Source organism: Varroa destructor, unplaced genomic scaffold (genome assembly GCF_002443255.2).
Source record: "Varroa destructor unplaced genomic scaffold, Vdes_3.0 BEIS01000004.1, whole genome shotgun sequence".
NCBI lineage: Eukaryota > Metazoa > Arthropoda > Arachnida > Mesostigmata > Varroidae > Varroa > Varroa destructor.
The window spans coordinates 44157822-44175280 of record NW_019211457.1 but is presented as its reverse complement, the minus strand read 5'-3'; the positions used below and the strand labels follow the sequence as shown (position 1 = coordinate 44175280).

The 17459-nt window shown below is 38.8% G+C and overlaps 1 protein-coding gene and 1 long non-coding RNA gene across 6 annotated transcripts in view; both read right to left on the bottom strand.

Moving 5' to 3' along the window:
• Positions 1-6124: 6124 nt before the first annotated feature.
• LOC147756254 (uncharacterized) lies at positions 6125-9095 on the bottom strand. Its single transcript, XR_015326682.1, has 2 exons — positions 8670-9095; positions 6125-8455 (listed from the first exon to the last, which is right to left on the bottom strand). It is a non-coding gene; the product is annotated as an uncharacterized LOC147756254 (long non-coding RNA).
• Positions 9096-13734: 4639 nt separating this feature from the next.
• CRMP (Collapsin Response Mediator Protein) overlaps positions 13735-17459 on the bottom strand; it is a 30946-nt gene continuing 27221 nt past the window's right edge. For all 5 annotated transcript variants that reach the window (XM_022801543.2, XM_086987476.1, XM_086987477.1 and 2 more), the window contains one exon: positions 13735-17169. In XM_022801543.2, coding sequence (XP_022657278.1) covers positions 16702-17169 — 468 coding nt within the window. In that variant the 3' untranslated portion in view covers positions 13735-16701. The remainder of the gene's footprint in view (positions 17170-17459) is intronic.

Sequence of the window (17459 nt, the reverse complement as noted above, 5' to 3'; positions counted from 1 at the left end):
GCCAGCATTCGAGTAGTATCACTTGCATAAACATAGCATGAAACGTAATGGAGGATATGTGCCTACGTAGGTGAAATGGTTGGAGAAAAGGAGACACACCTTAGGTGCTTTCTTTTATTGTACAAGCAGACAGGTAACGTGTTACTATGGGGTTCATTTTTTTGTCCATGACGTGAAATGTCGTATGACAAAGACCAGTCTCAGGTCAACCCAGATTGTGGATGTAAGTCACCAGGTGTTGCTGGCAGTTATTTCTTGTGCTGCTCATTCGGTGCCCGAATTTTTTAATAAATTCAAGTTGTATTTTTGTTATGTTCCGGTGTTGTCTTGTATAACCTGCGCAGTTTATTGATACGGTGGTGGCATGGGCTAAGCGGCAAACAGCGATCGGCACATGCCTGATGAACTACAACACCGGAAATCACTACGGTCTTTTTGCATTGTCTAGCCTTCACGAACCTAGCACAGCTTAGATATATACAGCGAACATGTCCACTCTACAGTATAATAATAATTTTTCAAGCAGAGACCCGCACAAATTTACGTATGGCCAACCAAATGTAAGACTTCTAATTCTAACCTGGTTACTCTAACCCGTGGGCACTTGAACATGTGCAAGGATATGTGTACTTATGAACAAAGCGTCGTGAACAAAAAAAGGGCTGATTTAACGAGGTACATGGTGTTAACCCAAAGCGTTTAAAACCTTGCGCTTGAACCAGGGCTAACGTATTCCCGTTATACCTTTACTTAAACACGGGCGGCAAGTTTATTCGAAATGAAACCTTTTTACTACCTTATACACACAGTCAACCGTGTTACAGCTTCGCACTGAAGAGCGTAGATCGAAGTGTTACAGCGTCTGACTACAGTTTGTTTTCGGTAAATAGGAATGGGGGGCTACTCGAAGAGGGAAATCCAATTATTTCTGTACGTTAACCAACCAATTATACCGTGGAATCCAAGTTTTGGATTGGGTAAGCCTGACTGTACTGTAAGATAAAGATAGGCCTTCAGACTAAAGAGTATGTTTACCGTTAAAACAATGCTATTTAAACTGTAGACCTCAATTTCAATGCTCTGCAGTAGACTCTTGCAAAGAAATAAACCTTTTTGTTTTTATTTATAAAAGCCGAACCTGTAGTAGTTTTAAAAGTAAATAAAGCAAAAATTATAATAGGTGAACTTCAATAAATATTAGATCAAACTTTTCTGCGGTTCTTTGCTTCTTTCTCTCGACCAGCATTTGCAAATTTGTACCGTAAGGTTGAGGAAACCAATGTTCCTTGAAAATCCTAGGAACTTTTATTTACTATCTACCAGAATTTGTGAATTCCTATCATGTACTGGTGGCATATCATACATATCACAGGCGGCTCTGTTGAATTTCAACAAAAGCTAATCGCCAATAATGGGCCAATGCCCAAAGCAAAAAGAAGGTTAGTGCTTAGTAAAAATCTTAATTACTTTAATTGTACAGGAGTTCATATTAGAATAACTTTCTTGACCCACAAAAAAAACTAGTATTTATGTGTCATCGGCCCCCAGTGCGCTCGTGCAAACCAATTGTAATGCTCATGCTAAATATTCGAATAATAAATAACCGACAGACGATAATGTATTAGGTGTGAAAATAATTTCTAAACAAATGCTAGTTTGAATAAGTCGACTGAATGTCGATGAATGCGATACGTGAAGAATTTCCCAACCTGATCGAAAGATGATAATTCATGTCCTGTATAAAGCTGTGAAGCATTGTCATGCAACAGAATTCGTTTGCGACAACTAAACGGTCTTCTACTTGAATGAAATCTGGTTTAATCAAATGACGTTTCTAATATTTAAAATTCACAGTCTAAAGTAAACCTTTATAAATATGCAGAAGCTTAATTTCATTCATTTGATAAAGTATCTTTCTTTGCGCAAAACCCAGTTTGTTGTCCGGGAAGTTCGCGTCTGGGCTCGGGATAGAAGATCCAATTTTTATCGACGACGTGATGCAAGCGATGAAGCTTCGTTTCCTAGCCGACTACTGAGACTACTGCTACGCAGTATCGTGCCTGTTGCTACTATATATTCAATCTACTGCCAAGCGACATTTCTGCCTTCGGTACCGTTCTCATTTGACGATTTGAAGCTTCTCGTAAGTTACTGCCAGTTGCTCAGAAAAATTCTTTTGATACCTGAGACTTTTGTTGAGCTGAAGCGTATTTTTATCCAACAATCCTCGAAATAAATTACCCAGAAATGTCCCTGAGGCTGCGATACTATACTATTACGAACCGATAAATTGTGCTCATATAAGTAAATTCTGTAAGAAACAAGTGGCCATTAAATTAACCTTACGAATAAGAAATGCAGTAATGGAGATTTGCTATAAATAAATCAGCGATAACGCATTGAGCGAATTAGACTTCGTTCTTATCGCGGGAAGAATATCACGTTCTGATTGGGATAGATCTCTTCTCGCAACAAAAATTTTACTACTTAGGCTTACCAAAAAAGGACTGTAATAACAAAAAATATATACATTGATTAAGGTAATACATTAGATAAATTAACAAGCACAGGAGGACTCAAATTTGGTAATTTTCCATCTCGTGATAAGCATTCACGTCTTTTTTGTTTTTGAGAAAAACCACTGGAAAAAGTACGGAAGCCTAACCGCAATTTTGTACTATAATACTGTTTTTTTAACTATACGACCTTTGCCTTTGACATGTTACCTTTGACATTGTTGCCGCTTCAGTTTCGTACTAAGAAGATAATGCTTTTTAGAAAAATAAACGTTTTCAAACGCGGAAAGTCTTCGGCGCTCTTCGTCGAAGCCAAAGGACATAGTGACATGATCTCCTGTGTCGAGGGACCAACAAAGACGTCGATGAACGAGAGTTCATTACGTTGTGAAATATTTTCAGTTAATAACTTATAGAAGCTGTTTGCGGTTTCATGCTCATAAAAAAACAAACGTGCTGACTGCTCTGCCATAAGACTGAGAAACACTCAGTTGAAGAATATTTTTGTCTTATCAATTTTTACATATGATTAGACTCTACTGTAAAATTGTCGTCATCGTTTTGGCTTAGAATTAAACTGAATAAGACTATGGGCCACAGAGTAAATTTGTGATGCGTTAGTTTAAATGAACTGAGTGATTTTCACTTTATATTATCCCTGAGAGAGGCTCGAGCGACAGATGAAGACAAGTCGTAAAAACACTGGTCTGTCTATAACGCTTGTGCTTCCGGCGCCTATAACGTTCGTAAAAGAAAGGTCTAAAAAATTAAACGCAGGACACATTTGTTTTTAGGAGAACAAGAGTTAGGAAACAAAGATCTGAAATTTACAATTTACACATCTTCGAGTAGCTTATATTTTCCTGTCTGCTTAGCTTGGGTAAAAATGAACCCCACCGGTATGCATAGAGCCATTAAACGTCGGCGGGGCAGAGCTTCTATGATATGGTTTTTCGAACCTGTTCCACTTCCTTCGAAGTTCAGCCGAAGACGAACTTGACGGGCAAACAGACAGACCCAACCGTACGCAAATCTGAGCTTGGACGCTATGAGAAACGAGCGATGGTTTGTGCTTTTTACCGGCTGTTCGGTCAGCTAAGCAAACATCTAACTTTATTAATTGAGCTAAAAAAGTCTTCTTACGTTAGAAAAGATAATTTGACAGTCGCCAACTAAACGTGGTTTACGAATTTGACGGGTTGTATTGCTCGGGCTATTGTACTAGTGTGTACCCAAATAATGAACGTGTTAACTGTAAGTAACAGGATAACTGTGCTCGCAGACTTAATGAAACCTCGGGTGAAATCTACCTAGTTATATTATAACTATCGGGCCGAATAGTTCTCGCCACTCAGTCTATCTGAAGATAAAAATGGCATGCGGTAAATGACGCAGACGTCTATGACCGCCGAAAGGGGTTACTTAGGGTACAATATGCGGTGATCGTCAGCCATTTGAAGTAATGCCTAACAGCTTAACACATGCAAGGCGTAGAAGACAAAAATGTTTTTTAGGATGTAATACGAATCACATCGAATGGGCACTACTGGTCTTCAAGAGAGCCTTTTTGTACACTGAACTATGAGAACGAGTCTTCACTAGCATGAAGTGTTTTATATTTATTTTTATTTAGCATGTTCGAATGAAGCATGAATTAAAAAAAAAAAGAAAATTATTTTACCATTTTCAAGACTACCCGAACGCAACTGCGTTCCGTAACTTGAAGCTAGTTTTTATAATATATGATGCTCTATTTATATGATGGAACATACTCTGAAGTTTTCTTCAGTATTTTACTTAAAACGCCACATTAAGCTTACTATTACGCTTCGACCTTGACCTGCTTGTTATTAAGTATTATTAATAAATAGCAAATAGCATCTATACTTGAACGCTAAAAATGATTAAATCAAATGAGAAGAGCTTATTCGACTATTAATCTGAGTCATTGCGATTGCGGTCGCCGTAATAAAAAGCAAATAGGCTCACAATATAGTGGTTCCAGCGCTCACGCTAACAGTTTCTAGCGATCCAAATAAATATGTCGGATTTTATGTTCAGTACTCTCGTTGAGCGTAACTTCAGATGGCACCATTTACGTATTTCTACGTTTTTTCCACCATTACGTATTTCTTGCAGGTTTTGAACCTACACTTTCGTGCTAACTCTATGATGCAAATTACGGCACAATCACGGCTTGTTTCTACGCTACTGGCCTTTGGCCTCGTAGCCAAATGTTCGACATTAAAAACTCCAAAGTGTACTCAAGTTTTCTCGATATCATACTCTCGCTGTAGCAGTTACTGCATGAAGCCTATTTAGCGCTTAACTACATGTTGGCAAGAACAGTACCGCAACAATTTCCCGATCAAATATAAGGCATGCACAAAAAAAGAAGAACGTAAATTAGAGACCATCATAAATCATAGGCATAACTCGATCTGTACCATTTTCACCAATTGATATTTTTGATATTTACGCATAACTGTTGCCAAACGGCATCGTCGCCATGTAAACTCCAAGTTGATAAAAACCAGAAGACACAAAATTCTGGAACCGGCAATCTATCTACATCTGTTGTATAAGGGAAAATCTAAAATTAATGAAATGTATTAAATAAATTACATGACAAGATCATGTTTTGTGAAGAAGTATCGATGGCGTATTAATAAAAATATGCGACGAGCGAAAAAAATCCGTTGCCTGTCTTTATTGGTCTAATAGTATTAATAATCATGCAACCCTCGATAAAACGATCCAGATGCCTGGCCGTTTCATAGAACACGAAGGGTCCGAAAGTGATTTTACAGAAGTAGTAAAGAAAATTTACTTTGGTTATCTGTGTTCTGTGCATTGATCGATTCATGGGTTTCACGTGTGGTATTCACGTGTTTTAATACTATACTCCTTAGTTACGTTTCGTAAGCGAACTTGGTGGTGTTCTGTCTGGGTCAACAAGGTGTACTTTGAAATTTCATTCGACTGCCGCTAACAAGGGCTATGGCCCAGTAAGCATGAACAGGCCGAATTCCTTATTTGGGTGAGTTACTATCGACTCGTGCATACTTCTGACTATGCCGCGACATACGGATAATATCGAGAACGCCTTAGCGTATCACAGAAGCGGATAATAAAAAAAAAACGTAGGCTTCTGTTGGTGCGTTTTACTCCTACATGTTATTGCGCTCTGATCCTGGTTACTGAATTCAGAAAAAAGTCGTAGGCATCCTTAACACACATTAGCTTGATGATGGATAACAATTCGCGTACCTTGCACGATAACGTTACCTTCGGCTGTAACAGAACGATTATCCCACATTCGATACGAGAGACTACTCAGCAAACGATTCTACAGATTTCTGATTATTACCGCAGTTGTCCAGTTGAATCCAAACAAGGCTTCCAGTTTTTAGCTATTCACTCGACCGGCTCGTCATTGACCGCTCAGCCACTTGGCGTAGTCGATCTAGATAGGTCGAAATAAGCTCAGCTTCAGCGACGATATTTCGCGACGATAATTATCTTTATACATAAATGTTATTGTTTTGGGTTCGATTATTTTTAGTTCTATTTTGTATGTTCCCACTATTAAAGAAAACACACGCGAATAAAAGCAAGATATATATGTATATATATTTACCTATATTTAATTTTTTCCACGTTACTCAAAAGGTCTGTAAAAGCTGCCCAATATTGATGTATCGACATATTAATGATGCAGACATAGAAATAACGCAATAGTATGATTTAAATAACTTTAATTTAAAACATAATATTTCATACTGTAATTGTGAAGTGTTATTTAACCTGCTAGATTCGTAATATATCTACAAAATCGTTGGATTGGTACGTAATTATGTAATATAAGTAAAGGATATCCATTCTATGTTGCAATAAAAAAAGATTGATTGGTACCGAATGATTATGAAGTTAATAACAAATGAAATGTTTTAGGGACTATACAGTAACCTTCCGATATGCTATTGCATAATACATGTTCCGGGGTCTAAAGCGAAAGCGATAATGATGAAGGTACCAAGGTAGCGTTAATTTTTGGTTGTTTAAATTTTTGAGAAGTTGAACGTATGGAAGTCACAGGCTAAAACGAATCAAATTGTTTATTTTAACATTCATCTTCATGACAATTCAGGACGAAGGAAGGATTTCATTATGGCGGCAGCAGTACCAGTCAGAACTCCACATTTATTTGCTGAGAAGGTTGTCTGTAATGATGATAATAATAATAATAAATGCACTCGTGATACGGATGGCGTGTGATGATGCCGACATAAGCGTTTGCCTTTCGTTGCTATACGATATTAGGTATGAGTGTACCTACTTTTTATTCACCTGTATCGTTTATTGATATTGTCCCACTAGCGGTAACCTAGCCTTAATTAACGAAACGCTACAGCTATAATTGAGTAAAGCGACGTGTGTAGCGAATGTTATCCACGGTGACAAGCTTTTAGAGAATATCAGCTACTTAACAGGACTTTCCGAAAAGCTTTCTCCTATTTCTGTAAATACATGATTTCAATTTGTCAGCTATTAAAGTGGCCACAACTTAAGCAATGCATAACTAAATAAGAACTCTAGACTATTTTTACTGCAGCAAAAATAGATCAATTTGATGAAGTTTATATATTCAAGCCTCTTTTTACTTTCATTGTTCGCAGATATTGAAATAGTAGTTTTGGCAAAGTCTTGTAGCTACTATGATCTGCGTACAGAAAAAAACGTGTCAAAATTAGCAACATTCAAACATCTCTGGTAATGCCCGTAGCAAGTTTTTCGAGCTAGCGAAATAACTGCACGATTTGAAAAGCGCAGATGTTTGTACGCAAGCTTTGTTAAATGAATTCGTGAATAGACATGACGGCAACAATCGCTAACTTACAATTAAACCGTTAGGCATTACTTCGAAAAGTAACGCAAAATAAAGTGTGCCCTATGCCCGTATTCGAATTTAATGCCACCACACGTCGCTAATCCGTTACCCATTGTGCTATCATGACGATAACAGTTCATTGCCACTCCTTTCCTCATATTGATTATTGAGAACAGCGAAATTGCCAACTGATAAAAACCAGCGGAGCCGCATGACTATTTTCGTCAAGTTCACAGACTGAATGCATCCCGTGTTTTTGTGCAGTAGTAGATTACATATATATATATAGGTATATACATAAGCTCAAAAAGTCTTTTAGAGGAACATTTTATGATTAATTAATACAGATACAGTCTTAGAATGTGTATGCTTGTGTGTTTCGTGAAATCCACTACAAGCAAGCCATCATATACCGAATGAAGCATTCAACTACAACTATTATACAATGCCAATGTTGAAATCACTCATCGTGGATAGTGATACTGGTTTCCTCTGTCCCACAGTTGTGAACCTTCAATTTTCTAGTGGAATTAATAAATTCCACTAGTCAAGAGCTATCCGTTCCGTGCACTATGGCTGCTGGATAGTCAGATACACTCTGAGTCAATAATCACTTTGTGAATAGTAAATATGTTTACATGTACATTTGTACTATTGTTGTGGGCCTAAATGATACGATAATTAAATCCGTCAGTACTCTTTAGCGAAACCATGTCACTAGGTTATCCTTTTGTTTGCCGGACGCACTTCGTGTGGCATGCGTCTGACAGTTGCTTGATCTGATATTCCAACGCCGACTGACAAATCAATCGCGTCAGGCATAACAAAAAAATTCAACTGATCATACCCAAATTAACGCTGTATTAGCAATAACTATAGGTAACTGTTTTCGGCAAATAACACAGAGCCTTCAGGACACTGACGCCATTCTTTAACGATAGCCGGAGCGATAATATAATTACAGATAGTAGATTAGCCTTCTTTGCCGGGTTTGAGTTGGTCTTCAGTCGACCCCAAGTAGACGTCAGTCGACTGAAGACGAGCAACACTGTTGGGCAATGAGACAGCATTAGTAACGGCAAAACATGTATCTAATCGATTCGATTCGACGAAATCGTGACACTGGTAATGCTGATAATGATTATGAAAAGGTAGCATCAAATGAACATTGCAACAGAGGCAGTTTCCAAACAATGCGAGCTGAAAAATTCCCAAGTAACATGTTGCTTTGCCACACGCCACTACTGTATTCTCAATGTTACCGTTAGCGACCGCATGCTGATAACCTCTCGCTAGCCTATGTTAGATGGTGAGGTTCGCCCAGAGCCGAATGTAGTAAAATAACAATAGTAAATATTATGATCGGCCTAGCAGACGATTTGTAGGATGAGGTTCCGTCACGCCAGAAAATAGCTTAATTCAAATATAGGATGTGGTTCTATCAGCATGGTATTCAAAATGGTACACAGAAGCGCGACTTCTAATAAACATTTGGCTAACTTAACGTTCGTACTGGAGAAAATGACTTTACATACAATAATAGAGCAGTTAATACTGTCGAAGTCTCCTGCATTTTTTAGTTAAGAGGATACAAAATGGCATTATATGGAAACTCATTGATTTCGGTGAGGCTTGTCCTCTATCCTTGATAACGGGAGGCGGCAAAATAAGCTTAAGTACATGCTTTAAAGATAATCTTAGATGATTTATACATACGTATAACACGGTGAGGTGACGCCCGCCTGAACTGACCGTGAGTCGGCGACCAACATAGAAGCGTATCTAACAGATCTAAAAATTGAGCGCGGTTTACAGAAACAAACCCGTTTATACTAAACAATTGGTATGAATGTTATGATGAAATAATAATATCTCTAGAAAAAGTATCGTTTTGGATCATCGCATACAGCAGCCTTATTGATGTGGCTTTCACTTATTATAGCAAACGCTTGTGTTGCACGGTACCGGTGGTGGTATGGAAAAACGAATTCACAAGTAATATTAACTTAATTCTATCGTAAAATTCAGTATAAACTCACCGTTACTCCTTGAACTTGCGAAGTTCTCGTTTGGTTATCGACAAACTCGTGGCGATGTGTATGGAATCCCCTTAGAGGTTTTTGTGACATGTTTTAATTGTCAGTCTAATCCGTTTTCCCCATTTGAAATTGTAAGCAATTAGGGTAAGGTACATTTAGTTAATCCGAACATGCAAAGCTAATTTCACTTTCTCAGTTAGCGAGGCTATTATTTGATTTCCAATTGTCTCCAACTATCGTTAGTCGTTAAATACATTTGTCAAAATATCTAAACACAGCACACGGAAGTGCGGAAGACAGATATAAGAGCATGTACATAGAGTAGAAGTTATTACAAATTGTCGAACTTCTTCAGCAAATCATGTACACATTTGACATCAACGACAGCGACCGAAATCAGAAACGTTTTATCAAATTTCCCGACACGAATATATATATATATATGTGTTTGTGGGGGGGAGGGGGGTAAGTTCACCTTTTGGACACCCACCAGCATGGCACCCATTCAACCCAGAAAACTAACAATTCAGCATCAGAAGTTAGACAGGCTGCAAATTTGTAACCCTCCTTAGAGGATGGTTTCATTTAGAGCGTAACTTCAGACCAGTAGTTATGTGGCCTGTGTTCAAAGCAGTCGGGCGTCGCCATAAAAAATGGAAAATGGTCCCGTCGTGTAGTTATGTGCTTATTGCTTCTAATAAAATGCCTGCCCGCTAGGATATCCTTCCTGTTTTACATCCGATAGTTTGAGCAGTTAGACGCTACTTCACACGGTTAGCTTGAAGACGAATCAATGTACCTTCGACCCCCTGGATTCAAACCTAGATTACCATGTATCCCTTGTTTAACAGATAAACATGTTACGTACTAGGCTATCACGAAGAGCGGTTTTTATCTAGGATAGGTTGTTCCGTGATAATTTTGTGGCTAAGGGCAGCTGGCTAGGTACACCGTATCAACGAGCATACGGTGAAATCGTCGTTGGAGCCAGATCAATATTCTTTGCAATATACGCGTTCAGTTCGCGAGCCCACAAAGTGAATCTCGCCAAGTTTGAGCAGAGGAATAAGATATTGACGTGTAAAGATCGTTACTATACTAGGTAGTTGTTTCAGTCTTCGTTTTGGACAATGGTTGAGACTTGTTCAAGCGGGCTCCTTAAACTTTATGAGCGTACGAGTGAGTGTTTATCTGTTTTTTCTATTATCACCGTTTTTCGAAGTACAGCCAAATTCGAAATAGTAATAGCGCGTTTGATCTGATGAAATAAAATTCTTTACCTCATGTCTATGAGTTGATTTCGGAATAATTGAAAACTTTTTACGCTTTTGCACACGTTAAATTCCTGTATGAATCAGTGAATCGGAGGCGATGGCGCGAGCACCAGCGAATTTCAGTGATCCCTGTGACTTCATCATTGTAAATGGTACTAGTAATGGCTGTGATAGATACATGACTGCATAAAAGTATAAACTCTTATTTAGATCAATGATTGAAATACATTGATACCGCAAACATAGTAGGCAATTAGTACTAATCAATACACGCCGAGGCCTATAGAGCCGATGGAGGCGCTTAGTCTGGTCAATTCATATTTGAATGAAAAATGAAAAAAATCCTAACTTAAATATATTTTACACTGTTGATTCGCCTATTCAACTCTTTTCACAGGATACGTTTATCGATGTACATATTACGGAAGATGAAATAAAACAAAATCTATGTACCACCGTGCTGTGGGCGATAATTGTGCCATGAGAGAAAGAGATGGGTTACGCAATATCTCGACAAAACGATAAAAACAATTAATATTTCTCCTGATTATGTATAATGAATCTGTGGGTGTTCATTGTACTCAATTAAAAAGGTTTAGTTCAAATTCGTTCCGACTGCTTCACTTCAAGTAAGTATTATTTTTGCTATCTAAGAGGTTTGTTGAAGGCATCGTGAGCTGTTTAATGGATATAGTATCTAATTTGCAGCTTTTCCATTGTTGTTTATACGTTTAGTATACAAAACTTAAAAATAGAAGAAACTTTTATGAAACATAAACGTTGCTGTAAAAGGCAGCGTCTGTGACAACAAAGTTCATGAGCATGTATTGCAAAGCTATCGCCCACCATTCGTACACATTCTGTTAAATGAGATATATACCGTTTTGCTGTTCATATTTAGAGGAAAGACGCATTTACAGTGCTCAAACCTAATCGATGCCTATCTGGTTAAGTTTCCGCTGTGTATTTTTTAAGAATATTACGTTCTTTTTGGAAGAAAAAGGTTGTTACGTCGTTCGAGACTTCTCTAGAAGGCCATTCTCGTGTTCTGCAATACTCGACGAAACTATGCCATAACTAGCATTTCCCATTCTCAAAGTATTAGCGGTGAAAGGTTTTAGCTCTTATAAAAAAATGTTCATTATTGTACTACTATGTGAAAGTCAGCTACCTACACAACTGACAAACTCAGTACTGGTATAACGGGAACGTGAAGACTCACTTACAAGCTAGCCTTACACGAATCCATTGGGTTAAATTAGCCGATAATAACGATTTCGAATACCAGACTACTAATCAAGGCGTTCTATAAATGCCGTTTCGATTCTGTGAATTTACGCGTTTGACAGAAAATAGAAGCTAGATGAACTGTGAACGCACACCTTTTTCAAAGTAATTTTGTTGATATTCGCAAAATATTCAGCGAACTTGTTAGATGATACGTTCAAGTTTCTCGCAGGATTTTATACACGTAATTTTGTAGTATTACCTTAAACGCCGCTGGGCACTAGACGCTAGCATTGACCGCTTTATGGCAGCCATGTTGAATTGTGCTGTGCCCAAAAATTGAATTCGCGCAGGTAGTAGTAGTAGCCTACGGGAGCAGATTCAGCGGTACAGAGCTGAAAAATAGGCTAGTTTGTTAGCACATTGACAGAAACACTGTTTCGAGCTTGTAGCTACCTGGAGTTTTTAGACGAAGCTTTTAGATTAGTTGGCCTGAAAGTGACAGAGGAGCAGCGAAAAAGAAAAACGCTCACATCGACCAGGTGCCTATCAGCAGTACGTAAATAATAGCTACTTTGAAGCCCAATTTACTTGGAGATAGTTCAGTATAAGGGGATTCGGTTGGGCTTTGCCTATTCATTCCTCGGCATTCGCGTATCCCAAAGCGTTTCATAAATGTTATCTATGAAAGTGTGCAAGTGCGTATCCAATAACGAAGCCAGGATCGACAATTATGTTCATCAAAGAAAAGACACGTCTTGCATTATATTAAAGGTAAAAATGAAATGTTAAGAGGAAAGGTGAGTGCTCATTAGTTTTTTGTTTCTATAGTTCACCTTCGTAGGGTTTCTATATTTACGGCTGAGGTTGACCTTTCACTCTAAAAATGAAACTCGGCGTAGTCAAACTTACGATTGTAGCGAACCAACATTCCCACGACATAAACGGTTGATTAGTACTCGTTTACCACTATAAATTAAACGTGTATAGAAATTTTAAATTACCATAGTATGTCTCATAGTATCCCTTCGATGCGTAGTTCGGTTGTTATAAAAAAAAAGGCATTTGTAATTATGTACTCGTCGGTAATTATTGTGCCACTGCCTATGTAAATTGGTAGATGTTGGCTTTTCGAGAGCTGAAATTTCCTTCTTAGCGAATCTTCCACAACTATACCATTCCCAGCCTCATACGCTTGGTACAATACAAATGTGATTAGTAGTAGATGAAGGAAGCGAGAAGTGTAATAATACTGCATAAACAGAAAAACTGAAAGCTTTTTTTTTTTTTATCTAAGCACCTTTTATTGACGGAAGCTTGGTTCTAATCAAATAGCCATCTTGATAAAAATGCAAAATACCTAGCGTATAGATAAACGCTGTTCGCGCTGTCACGCAACGTATAGATGGTGTCGCTCCATAGATCTTCTAGCGGCCAGTGTTATTGTGTGAAATAATTTTCCAAATATCATCAATAAGTAATAGTCGTAACGGTAGGACATACACGAAATCTAACTAGGGGATGTGGTGTAAGCGTCTAGAATACGGTCAGGTCATAAAATATCGTTGTGTTTGTCCGAGTCATTAGTACGAAGAAATGCTAGATGGATAATTTCGAAACTGCGACAACCAAAAACCACGGTAACATCTCAGGTGGATGATTTTTGGCAACCGTACGCTATTAGCGCCAAATAGAAAAAAGGCTATTTGTCTATAAGCTTAAAATGTATTATTTAAATTTACGTTCTTGTTTAGACGATACTAGGAAGTAAACAAATTTGCCCTTCATTAGTTTTCACAAATAAAAATGAGATTTATTAATTTCTCATCCACACGCAGTTGCTAGCATTTCGCAAGCAGTCCTCATTGTGTGGTTTGTCTTCTGCGCAGATCTGTTATTCTTTTTCTGTTTCAATAGTTTTTTCTTATTAATATTATTATGATCAGTGTAATATTTGTTGTTACTGTTTCTGCTGTTATTGATATAGTATTGTTGTCATTTTAATTCCGACAATCTTACGCCCACAGATTTTCTCTTTTGCATGCGTCTTTCTTAGCTTTTCTACCGTCTTGTACTAGGTAAGTATCATCGTACTTATTTCTTGACACTGTCATCATTATTATTAGATGCTGCTGTCTTTCATCAGCCTACACGAAGTCATATATATGCATCGTTCCATTCTGGCTGTGCTATTGCAACCACTCTTCCGTGTATGCTTGATCTTAAATTATCGTAGTATAATGTTATAATAATATATTAATATGATGATCTTCGTATAATAGCTGTTCTGTGGCCAGTGACCCTGACCAACATACTTATTTGGCTTTGGACTGAACTACTTCGTCTCGACGAAGTTCCATCAAGTGCCATTTTCTCGCTTCATCTCATACTATATATATATATATATATATATATAACATAACATAACTAGATGTTGATATATCAAGTTAGTGAGTCAATTGTGCCATTTGTCCTATTTCGGTTAAGTGTGTAATTGGCATGATGATCGCCATGCTGTAGAGGATCGTGCCCAATATATTTAGTATTCTTTCTCTTTGTTTCATAGCGCTGTTCATTTTAGCGTTGTGAAGTAAAAATCAAATTGAAGATCCACGCAAATCAGGTCGTTCGCAAGCGAAAACGCAAGCGTCTACAGATGCCAGTTTGCGAGTTCTCCTTTGTAATCTTCATAAATATAATTGCAAACACATTCGTAACCACATGAAAATAACATGTAAACATTCGGAAGCAAAAGAGTAGTGACGACTCTTCAGGGTTATTCTACGACAAACTGACTGTTGCAGTGACGTACAGCATCTCGCGCAGTTCGCGTTCAACACAACAGACCATCCGAAGCTCTCTTTCATCGCAAGAAAGAATCACACGAAAATACAAAATATCTTGCCTGTACGCACGTAATTTTGGCGCACATTTGGGCTATTTAGAGACGAGAGCAAGCTCTTTATCTTTCGAAAAATATTAGGTCTTTGTAGTATTTTCCAGAAACCAGTCTGTTCTACGCGACCAGTACGATATCAGCCTTAGGATCGACGCTTTCGATGTTAGATACGAGAAGTCAATTTACTGAGGGTTAGGCAGATCAGTTCAGTAAATGCGTCATGAGATTCAGCTTTTACTTACTACTTTAATTATATCTATCGTTGGATCATTTCTTCGGTGAATTCTAGTGACTTCAGCTGACAGGTCATATACGAATACAGCTGGTTCGATTAACCTCGAAAAGCAGCTTGTTCTAATTTAGTTCTCAAAAGCACTTCACTACCGCTCACACGTTTCTGTTAGATTTAAGCCCGCTTATACTAATTTTTAATTAGGATTAACCGCCACAATGGACGACCTCTTTCAGTCAGTAGAAATTTTAAGACTCGTTTATGAATAACTTCGTCTGACGTTCTTCGTTGATTTTCTTACGTTGTCTTCTTGAGAACAAGCGATTCCATACAATCCACTTATAGATTATACAAACAGCTCGTCAACTACAGATAATAGCGACCGCAGTACAAACCGATAACATTTCAGATCCTTTTTCCATTTGAACGTACGATGACCGACAGCTCTGCGAGCAGAATGTACGAGGAGAATACAAAAATGAGTGACGGTTCAGTGATTAGAAAGACTATTGCGGCCGAATGGAAGGCAGCCAAGACAGTAGTTTACAAAGCAGACGAAAATCTTTCAATATTCAAAATACTCAAATAGGCGAAACTACTTACTCAACTTAGCCTAAGATATAGTTTCGTACTGATTCTTCGCAGGTACACTGCAGTCGCTATACAAATAAGAGTAGCTAAAGGTCTCATTCAACAACAAATATATCGCTAATCATATGGATATGGAAAGAACTGTCACGTCTTCATGTATTCTAGCAGAGTAGTAACGTGATATCGAGCAGTTCCTTACACACAGAAATACGTCACGTTCGCTCGACTGTCACTCTTCCAAACGCTTTTCTCAAATCGTACATAATTTCGTCTGCTCTGCCCCATTACGAATTATGCAATCAATGCAAATATATTTTTGCTCATTTCTGTTCACTGATGTTCTTCTCCGCATTATCTTATCTGCCAGTCAGTAAAGACCCCAGGTGTTCAAATTCATATTCTCTTCAACACTATACTAGTTTGTGTATGCGTTGTGCCGTCGATGTTTCCCTGACCCGGAAAGGGAGAGAGAGCGAGAGAAAGAAAGAGATAGAGATTCGTTTGTTCTATTAGCACAGTCCTCCATGCTGTTCATACTTTGGTAATATCCTCTAAATTTATATTCGTAGGCTTCGTCTTGTTAATTATGTTTTATCCAAAAGACGATACGGCGTGTCGTACCATGATTACTGCGTTACGTCTTTTCCTGAACACGCAACCACCGGGCCCATTTTCGACTTCAGCTTTGTTCAACAAGGCTCTTCACCCGTGATGAACTGACCCTCTGTACGTTAGTGGGAATGGCCTGAGAACGTACCGTCTGAGTTGTATTCGTTTTCTCGCTCGCAACTGGAACTTGTTATTAATATTACACTATCGTGTACGGATGGTTTCATATGGCAGGGCTTGGTTAGACGTTTCTCCCGGACTACATTGTACGTCCGTGGTCAAAACAGCTAGTTTGAAGTTCCACAGATGGAACCATCTAAGTTTCAAACCACAAACGCACCGTGGTAGTTGATCAAGTGTGGGAACTGAAAATTTTTATTCCGACGCCCCTACCAAGCTGACTTTGTTTCGCACACACGTTGTCTACCAGATGCCATGACTGCGACCACCAGGTGGGTTGTGAACGCGCACCGACGACTTCGCATTTTTGTTATCATCGATCTGAGCACCGCTAAGGCTGAACGACGAATCTTGCAAATTGCGCGATCCGCCCTTGGTAAGAGGCCGGCTGTGGAACTCCTTTGGCTGTGCCGGGAAGATATCACGGGAAGGCCGCCTCTGATCGAAAGGCGTTTCTCCGGAACGAACCGAAGCGCCGTCGACGGAGTCTGCACCACCGCTGGGAGCTGGGGAAGCAGCAGCCGATGCGCGACTCGAACGCGGTGGCTCCATGACCTCGGCCTCGGTCGGCACAGGCGGCAGCGCGGTGCGAGCGCGGATCCGGGCAAACGCGTGTTGACCATTGGCGGGCATCTCGAGCAGACGGCCCCAGCCCTGGCTAACATGCACTTCGCCCTCGTTTACCACGACGCGACCGCGCGCAACAACAAACTGCAAAGCATATAACAACGTGAGTGCAAGAAAGCACTAAAAGGACGATAGACACTAAATAGGTAGAAGGACCGAATGCAAACGTTGCTAAACGCAAAATACAGTAAGAGAATTTACGATCTCTAGGTAAGATGCGCTATCACAACTGTTGACTGTGAGAAAGACGCACATTGACATAGCTAATAAGGTGTATTGCATATATCATGTCGTCCAAACAGATACACAGAAAAAATTTGATATGAAGCTTTCGCCCATCAATGACTTAAAGATGACGATCTTTACATAACCCA